The sequence below is a fragment of the Mizuhopecten yessoensis genome, unplaced genomic scaffold (assembly GCF_002113885.1).
Source record: "Mizuhopecten yessoensis strain PY_sf001 unplaced genomic scaffold, ASM211388v2 scaffold2435, whole genome shotgun sequence".
Taxonomy (NCBI): Eukaryota; Metazoa; Mollusca; class Bivalvia; order Pectinida; family Pectinidae; genus Mizuhopecten; species Mizuhopecten yessoensis.
In genome coordinates, this window is record NW_018404545.1 from 293,998 (window position 1) to 308,068 (window position 14,071).

General features: G+C 35.7%; 1 protein-coding gene across 2 annotated transcripts in view; it reads right to left on the minus strand.

The window, feature by feature from the left end:
- LOC110445984 overlaps positions 1–13,844 on the minus strand; it is a 30,267-nt gene extending 16,423 nt beyond the window's left edge. Inside the window, exon 1 of one of the 2 annotated variants that reach the window (XM_021490905.1) lies at positions 13,766–13,844. In XM_021490905.1, the coding sequence (XP_021346580.1) occupies positions 13,766–13,831 (66 nt within the window). In that variant the 5' untranslated portion in view covers positions 13,832–13,844. The remainder of the gene's footprint in view (positions 1–13,765) is intronic. The other variant, XM_021490906.1, reaches the window with a different exon arrangement.
- Positions 13,845–14,071: the final 227 nt, after the last annotated feature.

Consider the following 14,071-nt stretch of genomic DNA (forward strand, 5'->3'; position numbering starts at 1 on the left):
TAGTTACCATTATTTCCTATTTACCAACATTGTTCTAGCTATTTACTAGTTACCATTATTTCCTATTTACCAGCATTGTTCTAGCAATTTTCTAACTTCTAGCTATCTCTATTTTCCAGTGACATATATTGTTTTAGCTATGTTCTAACTTGCTATCTCTATTTTTCAGGTACAGGTTTTGTTTTAGCTATTTTCTAACTTGCTATCTCTATTTTCCAGTTCCATTTATTGTTTTAGCTATTTTCTAACTTGCTATCTCTATTTTCCAGGTACAGGTTTTGTTTTAGCTATTTTTGAGCTTTCCAGCACTTTTATAGTTATTGTTTAAGCTCTCTGTCGCTCGAAAACTGGTGTTAGTGATTTATCAGTCGATCAATGAAATTGTTGTACAAATAGTATTTATTGTTTTCAATTTATAAAACACAGTTTACATATATATAATTTGTACTTGTATGAAAAACAATGAAAATATCCAATACTGTACAAGTTTCCATTGCCGAGCTATCAGTTTTGAACAAACACTAATTACTAAGCAGAAAAAAGAACACTAATAGACTGTAGATACATGTTTTTTGTAGGAATAATCATGAAATAACTATCAAAGCATTAATAACTGTATGACACTTAATGACGGATAAGATCTTCAGTATGTTTCAGGAACACATGTACTCGTCACATTATTATCCTGTTTCTGGTACACATGTATTGAATGCATTAACATTATTGCTATATCTTGTGGGGATGTACAGTACTCAAGATTTCTGTAGCCGAGGTCTTGATGCCGTAGAGTACAAACGTTGATATAGATGCTGTTTAGGTACATGTATGTCACTTTGTATCAAGACTACCTTTCTTTATGTCTGCGGTGCATTATTGATCACCTCTAGGGGGAGACATATTCCCTCGGTCGTTCATTATTGATCACCTCTAGGGGGAGACATATTCCCTTGGTCGTTCATTATTGAAGATTTCTGTTTCTTATCTACCACTTTATCTACTATAGTATTCAGGATAATATATATATACCAGATATAAATGACATACATATTTATTCATCATGACAAGTTTAAACATATTTTTATCCAACATTAATATTCTTTCCACCATTGTTAACTATATGTAACCCTAATGCAATCATTTTAAGAAGGAATTAATGAAGAAACTGTTTTAGATTTGCAATTTATTTTTATGTTTTTACTTGATGTCAGAATTTGTACAATATGTGATATTGTTATAACAGTCTTTATATCTATGTCATGGTTTGTAAAAATGTAGGAAAAAATCTCCCGACAAAAAATCATGAACAAAGGGCAATAACTTTTACAAAATTTTTGAATCAAAATTCTTTTCAAGGAAACACAACAACATATCATGATTTTTTAGCCTACAAAGTTTTAAAGAAATCCGTCAAAAAATGTAGAAGGAGATCTCCAGACAAAAAATCAAATACTGAAATGATCAAAGGGCAATAACTTTTGGAAAAATTGTCAAATCAAAAAAAATTTAAGGGAGCTGGAGACACAACTTCATATCATGATTATAATGTAAACCAAGTTTCATAGAGATTGGTCGAAAAATGTAGAACTAGAAGGAGATTGCCGGACAAACAAAAGTTTAAGTCGGACGGACAACCCCATACCATAATACTTCTGTCAAATTTGACAGGCGTATAAAAATACATAAATCTACTACTTTTTTTAAAATATGTAACTTGTCTAAATAAAACAGTTGTTCTTTTCTTCTTCATCTAAATAATCACTGGACTTTTAATTTGTTCTCATAATTATTCTTACAGCCATATCAAGTATATGTCCAGCATGGAGACTCTAGTACAAATGCTCTGCAAACATGTTGTAAAAATGTTAACTTAGTTTAATTTACAACAATTATGAAACAATTTATTTCAACTTGTATAAATCACTCTTGTTGACCCGGATGTTAGTGTGCAGATGTTAGTGTGCAGAGGGGTCTTCATGTGGAAGGAAACCGGAGTCCCCACCCAGAGAAAACCCACATGGTCGGACAGTTGACCCCATACCTTTTCACGTCTGATCAGGGAATACAACCCTTTCATAATATTCACACTTATTACATAAATGAATAGCAGAGAAAGCATTGGGAAAGTACAAAAGATTCAAACCCACACAAGAACCTGATTACCCTCTCGACACAACACAAACTGCTCTCCAAAGCAAACTATGCCTGGTAATATTTATATTAGTTTTTTATTGATGTTAATATAATTATTAGTTGATATTGGGGAACTTGCAGGTCAGTTTGGTTTGGTTTTAGCTTTTATTTCATTTAACGTCCTTTTTAAAGCTATTGTCAAATTTGAGGACATGCCTCCATGCATGTATTGTACACATGCATGTCACATTATTTGTATGTCTGCTGGATGCAGGGTATGTTGGTGTATTGCCTCCTTAGAAGAGCACGGATCTGATGTTGACTTTATAGTGCTAGTGTTATTTACAATCAGTACCTTACTGAAATACTATGCCAAATGGACCTAGCTACAGCTCAACATTCTGCCTGGCCACATCATACTGGCAACGGAGTAATGCTACTATACTAATTTTATGCTAATAGGTGTTAAGCAGGTAATAACAACTACCATCTTTATGGACTTTGGTATGTCCTGGCCTTGGAACAGAATACGTTGCCTAGCTACCCCACTCAAGCCAACGGTCAAAACTAGGATATTGCCCCACTGAGGGATGTTAAAAAACAAAAAGGTTGCATTGGTAGGAAGTAAAGATTAATAAAGATCTTGCAGGTCAAGACATACATATGTGAAGTTGTTTAGGCTCTTACGTCCAAGTAAAGATATTTCATTAGAGTAAAGTGGTAACAGGAAACATCTGATATCCTTCAGCTGTTATGATATACACAAAGTAACACTGAAAGGTCACTGATCCTGTTGTAACTACCACACAAAATTTAATTAATACTTATATATAAACCTTTATTCTTCAGCGTACCTGTTAGCTTCAGTAACTATTTAATGAGCTAATAGCACTTTTATGGCCATTGATCTTAAGCTTGTTATAGCAGTAACAAATGTAACTGACAAATAAACCAATCTCTTATTCTTTTGGATTGATTTTCATAAGAATAATGAATTTATCTTCGCAACAACTGTCTAAGTCACACAGCACCTTTAGATTGATTATACTAACATGTATGTAAACAGTGGCTGTAGTTTTTATAAGCTGGTGGCCAGTACTAGTCCAGATACAAAGTTAAAGTAGCTGTAGATATATATACAAAGGATCCCATTTTTTCCATACAATGTCATGTGTTCACATCAGTTATCAGTTACAAGATTGCAGCTGATATTTGATATAATCTGTGTGAATATATCATCATGATCATAACATCAAAGTCACAGTAACCCCGACTACGTACATATATATATAGAGAGAAATGTGGTGTTCAACATCACCTGCCTACGGAATATATGACATTTGATCAAATAACTACTTTCAGTTTTGTTCTAAAGGTGAAATATAAATGTATATATTTGTCCATGTGGTTTATGGAAACAGAGTTCTTATTTACATTATGTAACAGTTGTATCATTGCCAGTTTCAGTGCTTCTGAGATTTGTTTACTGCTGCCCGTATTTAAACACAAATGGTTAAACATTAAGAAAATTGTTTAAATTCAGGCAATTGTTGCCATTTAGGATACAAAACTGGTCACTCAACACTACATAGTAGGTCAGGCCTGACCAAGCTTCCAGTACGAGTTTATCTTGTAATAAAACACATTCTGATCATGACTTGGAAGGTGCTATAGCATGATAGAGGTCAATGTACCAGCAGCCAGCTAGATAACCACTGGATCGTAAGTGTGTACAATGTATATAGGTGATGGAGGTGGGATCGAGGTGGGATCGAGTTCCAGGCCAGCACATGATACATAATGTTATCATGTAATTCCAATCACTTAATGATAGGTGAAACTTTAGACAAACTGTGATCTACATGCATTTATTATGTTTTAATTCATTTTAAATGACTTTACTATTATTAGTTTATATTTCAGATTAAAATCCTAAAATTTGTGGGTAAAGCCAGAGGGGAAGATGTATTATTTTCACTGTTTTTCATAAAAATCTTGCAACCCTCAACATTTTAACAACAACCTTAAGTTTCAATAGGAAGGGGGGGGGGGGGGGGGGGGGGGGTATGATGAAACATTTTGGTCTTATTCTTGCTTTACTTCTCTTAAATGTTTTCAAGGGAGGATTCTGATGGACAAGTTATCAGGATAAGTGCAGGAGTGTCCAGATAGCAAGTAACAGCCTTTGGCAGCTACAAAATGTAGCTAGCTAGCCATACAGACTACAGTTGGAGCCTGGTTTAACAAGCTTTCTCAAATTTCATTTCTTATTAACCTTGAAGAGATGTGGCAGTAATCCTAAGAGGCCACCATATGTCTGCTTGTCTCCTAAGATTTTACAGAGCTTACCAAAATACAGATACCAATTTATAATCAGAAGAGGTTTTATAATTGTACTCCATAATATAATCTCCAAAAAGATGTCCACAAATTTACAAAACGCTTGTTTTTAGTCAAATCAAAATATTAACGATCTTCAAATCTCTGTTTTGAAACTTATGTGCAGAAATTGACCAATCAGAGCAGAGTATGTATATGCTAACTAATCATGAGTGGATTTCACTCAACTTCTAACAATCAGCTTCAGCCTTTGTATATCCTACATGCTTAGCCAGATTTTCTGCCATGACTGGATTTTATAAGGTAAAAACTCAGGTAAGTTGTCTGTGTGTGACACCTGGACAATAGGTCCTTTTATAAGGTAAAAACTCAGGTAAGTTGTCTGTGTGTGACACCTGGACAATAGGTCCGGCTAATTAAATAATTGTTTATCGCCATGAGGTGATATACAAGTGTACCTGTCCACTCCACATGTTCTCGTTGCAAAATAGGTAAATCATGACTATTTATATCACTTCTTTCATACTATTGACTGTTATATTACGATATCGTTAGTTAGAGTGTAGTATAACGATAGTTCTTAGGAATATGCTCTAGGTTATTTGAAAGTGAAAGAAGAATTTACAAACCAATCATTACAACGGCAAAATGAAATCTTCTCAAATTTTTCCAACACTCTGATCAATATAAATAATAATTCACAAATCATTTCAATTATTACTTTATCAGTTTGTATCAATGTCTTCCAGTGTTTCCAAATATATTTATATGTCTGTGATTATAGGGCATCTCACGTGCACTTCCGGTTCAGACAACCTAAATATGATCGAAAACAGCTTGATCGTTTATTATAATATAAAAAGGTTATTATAATATTTTTTCCCTGGTAAATATATATCATAATAAGTGGGTTCCACTGTACATGCAAAATTTGGGACTGTACCTAAATATATGTTATGTACATGTATCAAGGGTTTTCATTAAGAACAGGCAGCAGGCTAAAATGTCTGGTTCAGTCCTGATTTTGGCCTGTTCAAATCACATTTTTTTTTATATACCTCGTATATATAATTTTACAAAATTTGGCCTTTAAAAATCTCAAAATCAGTGTATTTGGCATAGTTTATCATTTTAACACATATACAGTACATATCTGAAATACTTCCTCAATTTTACTCACTGAACCCTCCTCATCCAGTACACCTTTAAGCCAGCTAAGTTTGAATATGTCGCACTTAAAATGTTTGACATTTTACCATGAATTTAATGGTAGAAACAATCTTCCTGGAAAGGGACACTAGGTTCAGTTAATTAATCATCTACATGTACAAAGCAACACCCTCGTACATTGTTATAACAAGTGTGTACATCCTGGCAAAGGATGTCCACACTATTTATACAAATGGAGCTCAGATATAGCTGCCGAAGGACCTCCAAATCATGATGTTTTAAAAAGTGTGAAACATTCATACATATGTATGTGGTAAATGTAATGGCCTTATAAATAAGAAGTCTTTTATATTTATAAACGGATACCACTGACAGTACTGTAGCTCTCCAGCCCAGGTTTACTGTACATGTAAATACATGTATTGTTAGCTAGGTTTATAAACGGATACCACTGACAGTACTGTAGCTCTCCAGCCCAGGTTTACTGTACATGTAAATACATGTATTGTTAGCTAGGTTTATAAACGGATACCACTGACAGTACTGTAGCTCTCCAGCCCAGGTTTACTGTACATGTAAATACATGTATTGTTAGCTAGGTTTATAAACGGATACCACTGACAGTACTGTAGCTCTCCAGCCCAGGTTTACTGTACATGTAAATACATGTATTGTTAGCTAGGTTTATAAACGGATACCACTGACAGTACTGTAGCTCTCCAGCCCAGGTTTACTGTACATGTAAATACATGTATTGTTAGCTAGGTTTATAAACGGATACCACTGACAGTACTGTAGCTCTCCAGCCCAGGTTTACTGTACATGTAAATACATGTATTGTTAGCTAGGTTTATAAACGGATACCACTGACAGTACTGTAGCTCTCCAGCCCAGGTTTACTGTACATGTAAATACATGTATTGTTAGCTAGGTTTATAAACGGATACCACTGACAGTACTGTAGCTCTCCAGCCCAGGTTTACTGTACATGTAAATACATGTATTGTTAGCTAGGTTTATAAACGGATACCACTGACAGTACTGTAGCTCTCCAGCCCAGGTTTACTGTACATGTAAATACATGTGTTGTTAGCTAGGTCACAGGAGCTCTCCAACCCAGGAGCCCTATGGCCAAGAATTTATCACAGAATTTCTCCAGCATAAGTATTTAGCAAGAGTTCTCCAGCCCATCTATTTATCACAGCTGTTAAAGATACATATACATGTATAAGTTTGTTACAAGTGTCAACTTACAAAATCCTAAACACTCTCCATTCAACAAAAAGTACACCAAAATGGAAACAGGTATAATTTGGTAAAGTACACCAGAATGGAAACAGGTTTAACTTGGTAAAGTACACAAGAATGGAAACAGGTTTAATTTCGTAAAGAACACAAGAATGGAAACAGGTTTAATTTTGTATTGTAAGAAAATTAAGAGTACCGCAGGGCGGAACAATATATGCCAGTCGAATGCCATATAGTGTTATATACTTTCTTACATTGAAATAAGATCTGCATCATTAAAAGTGTGGTTAGCTGACATATGCTATATAAATGTAGGAGAAAATCTCCGGATAAAAAAATCAAATACTGAAATGAACAAAGGGCAATAACTTTTGCAAAAAATGTTGAATCAAAATTCTTTTCAAGGAAACACAGCAACATATCATGATTATTTAGCCTACTAAGTTTCATAGAGATCCGTTGAAAAATGTAGGAGGAGAATGCCGGACAAAAATCAAATACTGAAATGAACAAAGGGCAATAACTTTTGGAAAAATTGTTGAATCAAAATTCTTTTAAGGGAGACACAACTTCATATCATGATTATAATGTATACCAAGTTCCAAGGAGATCGATGGAAAAATGTAGGAGATTGTCAGACAAACAAAAGTTTACGCCAGACGGACGGGCAACGCCATACTATAATACTCCCGTCAAATTTGACGGGCGTATAAAAATGAATGTATCATCATATCTTAGTTTTGGTACAATCTAGAAAATATGCATATAGTATTTTTGGAAAGTGATAACTTCAAATAATTTTTCAGTTCCAAAATTATCAACTACACTTCCTAAAAGATATGGAGGCTTTCAATTAAATTTGTGTAGTTGCTTAGCCGTGGATTGGTATAAGTACACTCTGAACTGTGACCTAAAATGCCCTCTGAACCTTTAGATAACACATCCAGTAGATATTTTGTACTCTAGATCTCTGGAACTATACTGGTATATCATTGGTGGGTTTCGTTTTCTTGCTTTTTAATTCTCCAGAGTTTTGAGGAAGACAAAAAACTATATGATATGTCTAACATTGAGAAACTTGAGTGTAAGCATCATCAACAAATTGTACAATGTGTTTCATTTTTTTGTTTCCTCGTCAGCCGAGAGTACCCGAATGATGCGGTGATGCAGATAGATGACTGTGCCACACATGGAGAGGATCAGTTATTTCCCGTGAATAATTTAAAAGGAGAACTTCAACTGCATTGTTGAAATTGCAAATGATGCCCAATGAGGCTCATCAACTGGCTATGGTTGCATTGGCATCAAATGAGATGGGTAGATTCTTAGTCCTACATGATATTATAAGCCTGCCTTTACACCTAGCCTGATGTATAACATGCCAATACAAAGGAGAAATAAAAACCTACATTATTTGATAGAAATGTATTATAGAATTGTGAAACAAGAGGCCCAGAGGGCCTGTATCGCTCACCTGAATATGTTTAAAATAATTGGTATGAAGTTAAGATATAGCACTCCATGATAGGTGCTGTAAGTACATATGAAATTTCAGAAAGATCCATCCAGTACTTGATATATCGCGAGAACAAACTTCAAACAGAGCATCACCCCTATGCCCCTAGGGTGGTCTTACCCACCAATTATACAAAATTGAGTCCCCTTGACCCAAGGATGATCCAGACTAAATTTGGATAAAATCCCTTAATTCCGATGGTCGAAGAAGGATTTTAAAGGTTTTACCTCTATTTCTCCTATTTGGCCCGCCCTTCTGTCCCCTGGGAGACCACACCTACTGCTTATACAAAATTGAGTCCCCTTGGCCCATTAGGATGCTCCAGAATAAATTAGGATAAAATCCCTTAATCCCTATGGAAGGAGAAGGATTTTAAGGTTTTTACTCTATTTCCCTTATTGGGCCCCACCTCTCTGCCTCCAGGGGGTCATGCACAGACACACCGTTTATACAAAATTGGTTCCCCTTCACCCAAGGATGCTTCAGACTAAATATGGACCAAATCCTTTCATTCCTACAGAAGAAGAAGGATTTTGAAGAATTTGCTATGTTTCTCCTATTGGGCTCCTCCCTTCTGCCCCCAGGGGGGGGGCCACACTCGATGTTTATACGAAATTGAGTCCCTTTTGCCCAAGGATGCTCCAGACTAAATAAGGATAATATCCCTTGATCCCTATGGTAGAAAAAGGATTATAAAGGTTTTACCTCTCTTTCCCCTATTGGGCCCCGCCCCTCAGGTCCCAGGGGGGCCGCGCCCCTCAGGTCCCAGGGGGGCCACACCCACCGTTTATACAAAATTGATGTGCCACAACAAATATGGACCAAATCCTTTCATTCCTACAGAAGAAGAAGGATTTCAAAGAATAATTTGCTATGTTTCCCCTATTGTGCCCCATCCCTCACTCTCCTGGGGGCCCAGACCCTCAGTTTATACAAAATTGGTTCCCTTTCACCCAAGGATTCTTCAGACCAAATATGGACATGGGGTCAGGCAGACCTTGGGACCAATCTTGGTGTGAATCTAACTTTTTATGCTCAGCTATTATATATGGATCGTCAATTGTTTCCATGTTATGACTCAGGGACTAAATCAACAAGGGTGGGAACAGACCCTAAGCCCAGTTCTGGTATTATTATTATTGGGTATATATGTTGGTGTCTTAACTCATTCCCGGTAATGTGAACTGTTAAACAACTGTTGCATTTATGCTCTCATAATTGTCAAACCTCCTCATTAAAAGGTTCTGGATATATATAGAAAGGTATTTCCACACCAAATGAATATGTATGTCTCAGTTTGGTACATATGACACTAGTTTATTTGGTAAATTTTTGCCAGCAATTTATACCTGACAATAGCAGAAATTAGTAGATTTGCATTTAGCAGTTCATTCAAAATTTATGGTGCAATATTAGAATTTGGCATTGACATTACACAGGTCTGAGGAGTGTAAATTTACACTAGCCGTACATCCAAGGCTAATGGATTTTCAGCTTTGGCTAGTGAAAGTTAAAGACATATACTTATATATACAATGTATATAACAGCTATTAGCCTAGGGAAAGTGATTTGGTTATGATCTTTTAATTGACACAGATGTTTTTATTCAATTCCATCTTCATATGGGTAACCAAGGCATTTTAAACCTGTAAATTCCTGGTCATTTACACCAAAACATCAATCACAACACATGTAGTAATTCACACCATAATGATAAATACAAGAGGTTGGTTGCCTTTCACACCGTGAGTGTTCAAAGTGGTAGTACTAGAAGTAGGCCCTATTCACAACATAAGTAACGTTGAATGTTAATACAACTTGTACATGCATTAACCACTAAAATGGTCCTCTGTGATCAAAGTAAACTGCATCTCTTTTACTTAACACAAGCATATTATGAAATTGTGCACACAGATAGAAAATCATTCAGTGCTTCTATTATCAATAATGATACAATTGATTTAGTCCAGGATGGTTAGATATCAAATTTTGATCTCTTCACGAAAGCAACTTTTGATGTAATTCCCACAGACACAATGTTGTAAAGTTTGCCATAAAATTTGCTTCGGTCAATAAATAAATCATTGTTAAAATTCTATGAAACAGATAGTGATATAAATATAACTAACAAATGTCACTTTATGTGCTGCCAGGGTAATTTTCTAGTTGTGTATCAAGTATCATCAAATTGAAGCAAAATTGAATCAGGAAAATGTATTGAAAAAAAGTAAATGAACAAAGAATCCAATGGGAAAATAAGGTAGTATGAAAACCTTAAGGCACATCACTGTACATGTATGTGTGTATGATGTCAGAGTCGATGACTATCCGATTTCCTAAAGAGTTCTACAACAAGCAGTCCATGGTTCTTATATATATATATATAATAGCTCACCTGGAATTTGTATTTTTGATTTAATACATGTGTCTTATTGAATACCATATACATTTATTAACTATATAAATGGATTCTTCAGGAGTTATTCCAAAAAAGCCCCAGGTGATTTTTTGTTTAAAAAAATGTGTAAGGCTCCACCCCAAAATGCTATCAGATAATTATCATGACTCTAGACCTTTCGGTTCTTCAGAAGAAGTTGTTTGACGTTTAAGATGTATTTGACCTCATTGACCTTGAAAATAGGTCAAGGTCATTTTTGTTTACAACTTTGTTGAGTTCCATCCATGGAAGCTACAAGTACAAGTACAAGCATCATGACAGTAGGATTTTTGGTATTTTAGAAGAAGTTGTTTAAAAGAAAAGTTGATGTAAGACGAACGATACATCATATGGCACAAGCTCATGATCACCTGGCGTGATGAAAGTGCCAAGTGAGTAAAAACAAAAATGACTGACTTAGCTTATCAAACCATTTATCAACGACATGATATGAGAGATGTAAACATGTAGTGATAACAATGTATCAGGTTTCCTAACAAGGGGATAACACATGTACAGGGATGTTATTTATGAATGTACCTCGAAAGAAAACCCTGTATGCTGGATAAATCATATCAATATGGTCAACATATAAGTAGTTGGTTAGTGATCTTAGGATTACCAGTAGTCGGTTAGTGATTTTAGGATTACCAGTAGTCGGTTAGTGATTTTAGGATTACCAGTAGTCGGTTAGTGATTTTAGGATTACCAGTAGTCGGTTAGTGATTTTAGGATTACCAGTAGTCGGTTAGTGATTTTAGGATTACCAGTAGTCGGTTAGTGATTTTAGGATTACCAGTAGTCGGTTAGTGATTTTAGGATTACCAGTAGTCGGTTAGTGATTTTAGGATTACCAGTAGTTGGTTAGTGATTTTAGGATTACCAGTACAGTCTGTGACGTTAACTTTTTTCCTCACTAGTCAATTGGACTAGTAAACCCAGAATTTTAATAGCCCGACTGTAAATTTGCTAGTCCAAATTACAGACTGGTCTTTTTAACAGCATGAAGTGTAAATTGTGATCTAGATTGGAAAATGTTTCTCAATAACTTTAGAAACAGAGCACGGAATGTTATCGCCATTTATCTCTAATACAGTATTACTGCTGTTTTCATTGAGCCGTTAAGCACTAGCCAGAACAGTAAATTTTGCTTTCATGTTAGAGCATCTTTTTCTGTCGGTTCACGGACAGGCTTAGCTGGTTTTAAACCTTTTCTCCAGCTTAGCAACATCGCCATGGTTGGTTTCACGTGGTTATAAACCGGAAGTAATGTTCGGTAACTACTAAAATCCGGAACCCAGTCTCGCTCATCGAAATGCTTCAATTTCGAACGCCTCGACGAATACCATATTTTACGATGGGATTAAAACTTGTGACAAGCTTTATTGTGCAAAATGTTATACAATGAACGATATTTCCAATATTTTGGAGGAAAATTTAAAATGACACAAGTCCAGTCGGATTAGTTAAATATTTTCAATACTAGTCCAGACTTAAATTTACTAGTCGTGGGCATCGGACTAGTGCCTAACGTCGCAGACTGCCAGCAGTTGGTTAGTGATTTTAGGATTACCAGTAGACGGTTAGTGATTTTAGGATTACCAGTAGACGGTTAGTGATTTTAGGATTACCAGTAGTTGGTTAGTGATTTTAGGATTACCAGTAGATGGTTAGTGATTTTAGGATTACCAGAAGTCGGTTAGTGATTTTAGGATTACCAGTAGTCGGTTAGTGATTTTAGGATTACCAGTAGTTGATTCCTGGACCCCTTTTCCTGTGGGACTGACACTCATTTTGATAACCTACCCCTTTTCCTGTGGGACTGACACTCATTTTGATAACCTACTAACACAGAATAAGGATAGATGGCATGCTATTTATAAGTCTGTGTTGCTATCTATAATATCTTTTAGTAACTGGACTTATCAACATCAATCTGATTAAAACCAGATCTTATATTCCACTCAGATGAAGGTAGAGTTTTGGAGTGGAATAAAAGATATGGTTTGAATCAGATTGCATCAACATGCAACACTAATCCGACATTCAGTACTCACCTGGAAAATAATCCCACAAAATCACTGTGGACTAGCCTAGCGGAAAGGTAACAAAGATATACTTAGGTCTACCCCTGGTCAGATATAGGTCTAATGGTAACTGTAGTGTGTCTGATAAGGTAATATTTCACCATACATATATCATTCTCTGATGATAAAAATAGGTCTTGCATAATGACCACTTTGACACCAACCTCTTCGCCACAATTTAATGATCTGACTCTATAAAGTATTAATTTTAAGCTGCTCTAAATATAAATCTTACGAAGATTCAATTACCCTTCCGTGACCATGTGTGTTCATGATTCACCATTATAAAACATATTTCCTCAATCTGTTAGTTCCAATGAAAAAAGTCAGGGTTGAACTAGTCATGTCTATTCATCAACTTATTTAGGGCCTAGTAACGTAACTCGAAATCGATTACTGACACCAAGTGAGGCTTGACCACTGCGAAAACCATCAACAACAACAACGACACGCTTGTGTTAACACGCCTCTCCAACCACATCGTGGCACGGCCGATACACATCCAGGAATCTACACCGCACATTTTATCACCTTCTGGAAAAGGCTCACATGCGGCTCGTTTTCAGAAGTCTGTATTAAAAATCGATATAGCTCCAACAATAAATGAACAAAGATGACAGACATGGAAGAAATTTTTAAAACAAAACCAGGTTTAGGACAGAATACACCAAATTAAAGCGGACAGTCGAGAAAATGTACTGAAATTTCCCCGTGTTATGGTATGGTGGGTGGGAAAAAGATACAGTTTGTGGCTAAAATTATTGACAAACTTCTACAATTTTTCCATGGATCTCATGACATAAGATATGTAAAGCTAAAAATATGTGATGCATTACCTTATCGTGATCGTCAGAGACACAAGGAACTTTTCCTGTGGCGTGTTCCGCCAATTCTGTCGCCATGTTTCTAGTGATGGCTTCGTTCCAGATAAATCCGTCAGAGGGCGCTGTAGGGTTTATAGCCAGAAAACGTGGTCCTGTACACGATCGAGTGTTGTATGGTCGAACAGATCGATAGCGTCAATTCTATCTGGCCTTTGTCCTTAATGTCAACGAATGAATAATTAACAGGAAGATAATCGTAAAATAAGAACGTCCTTATATGTTTTCTTTAATCAAGGTATATCAATAAATTAAAATGAT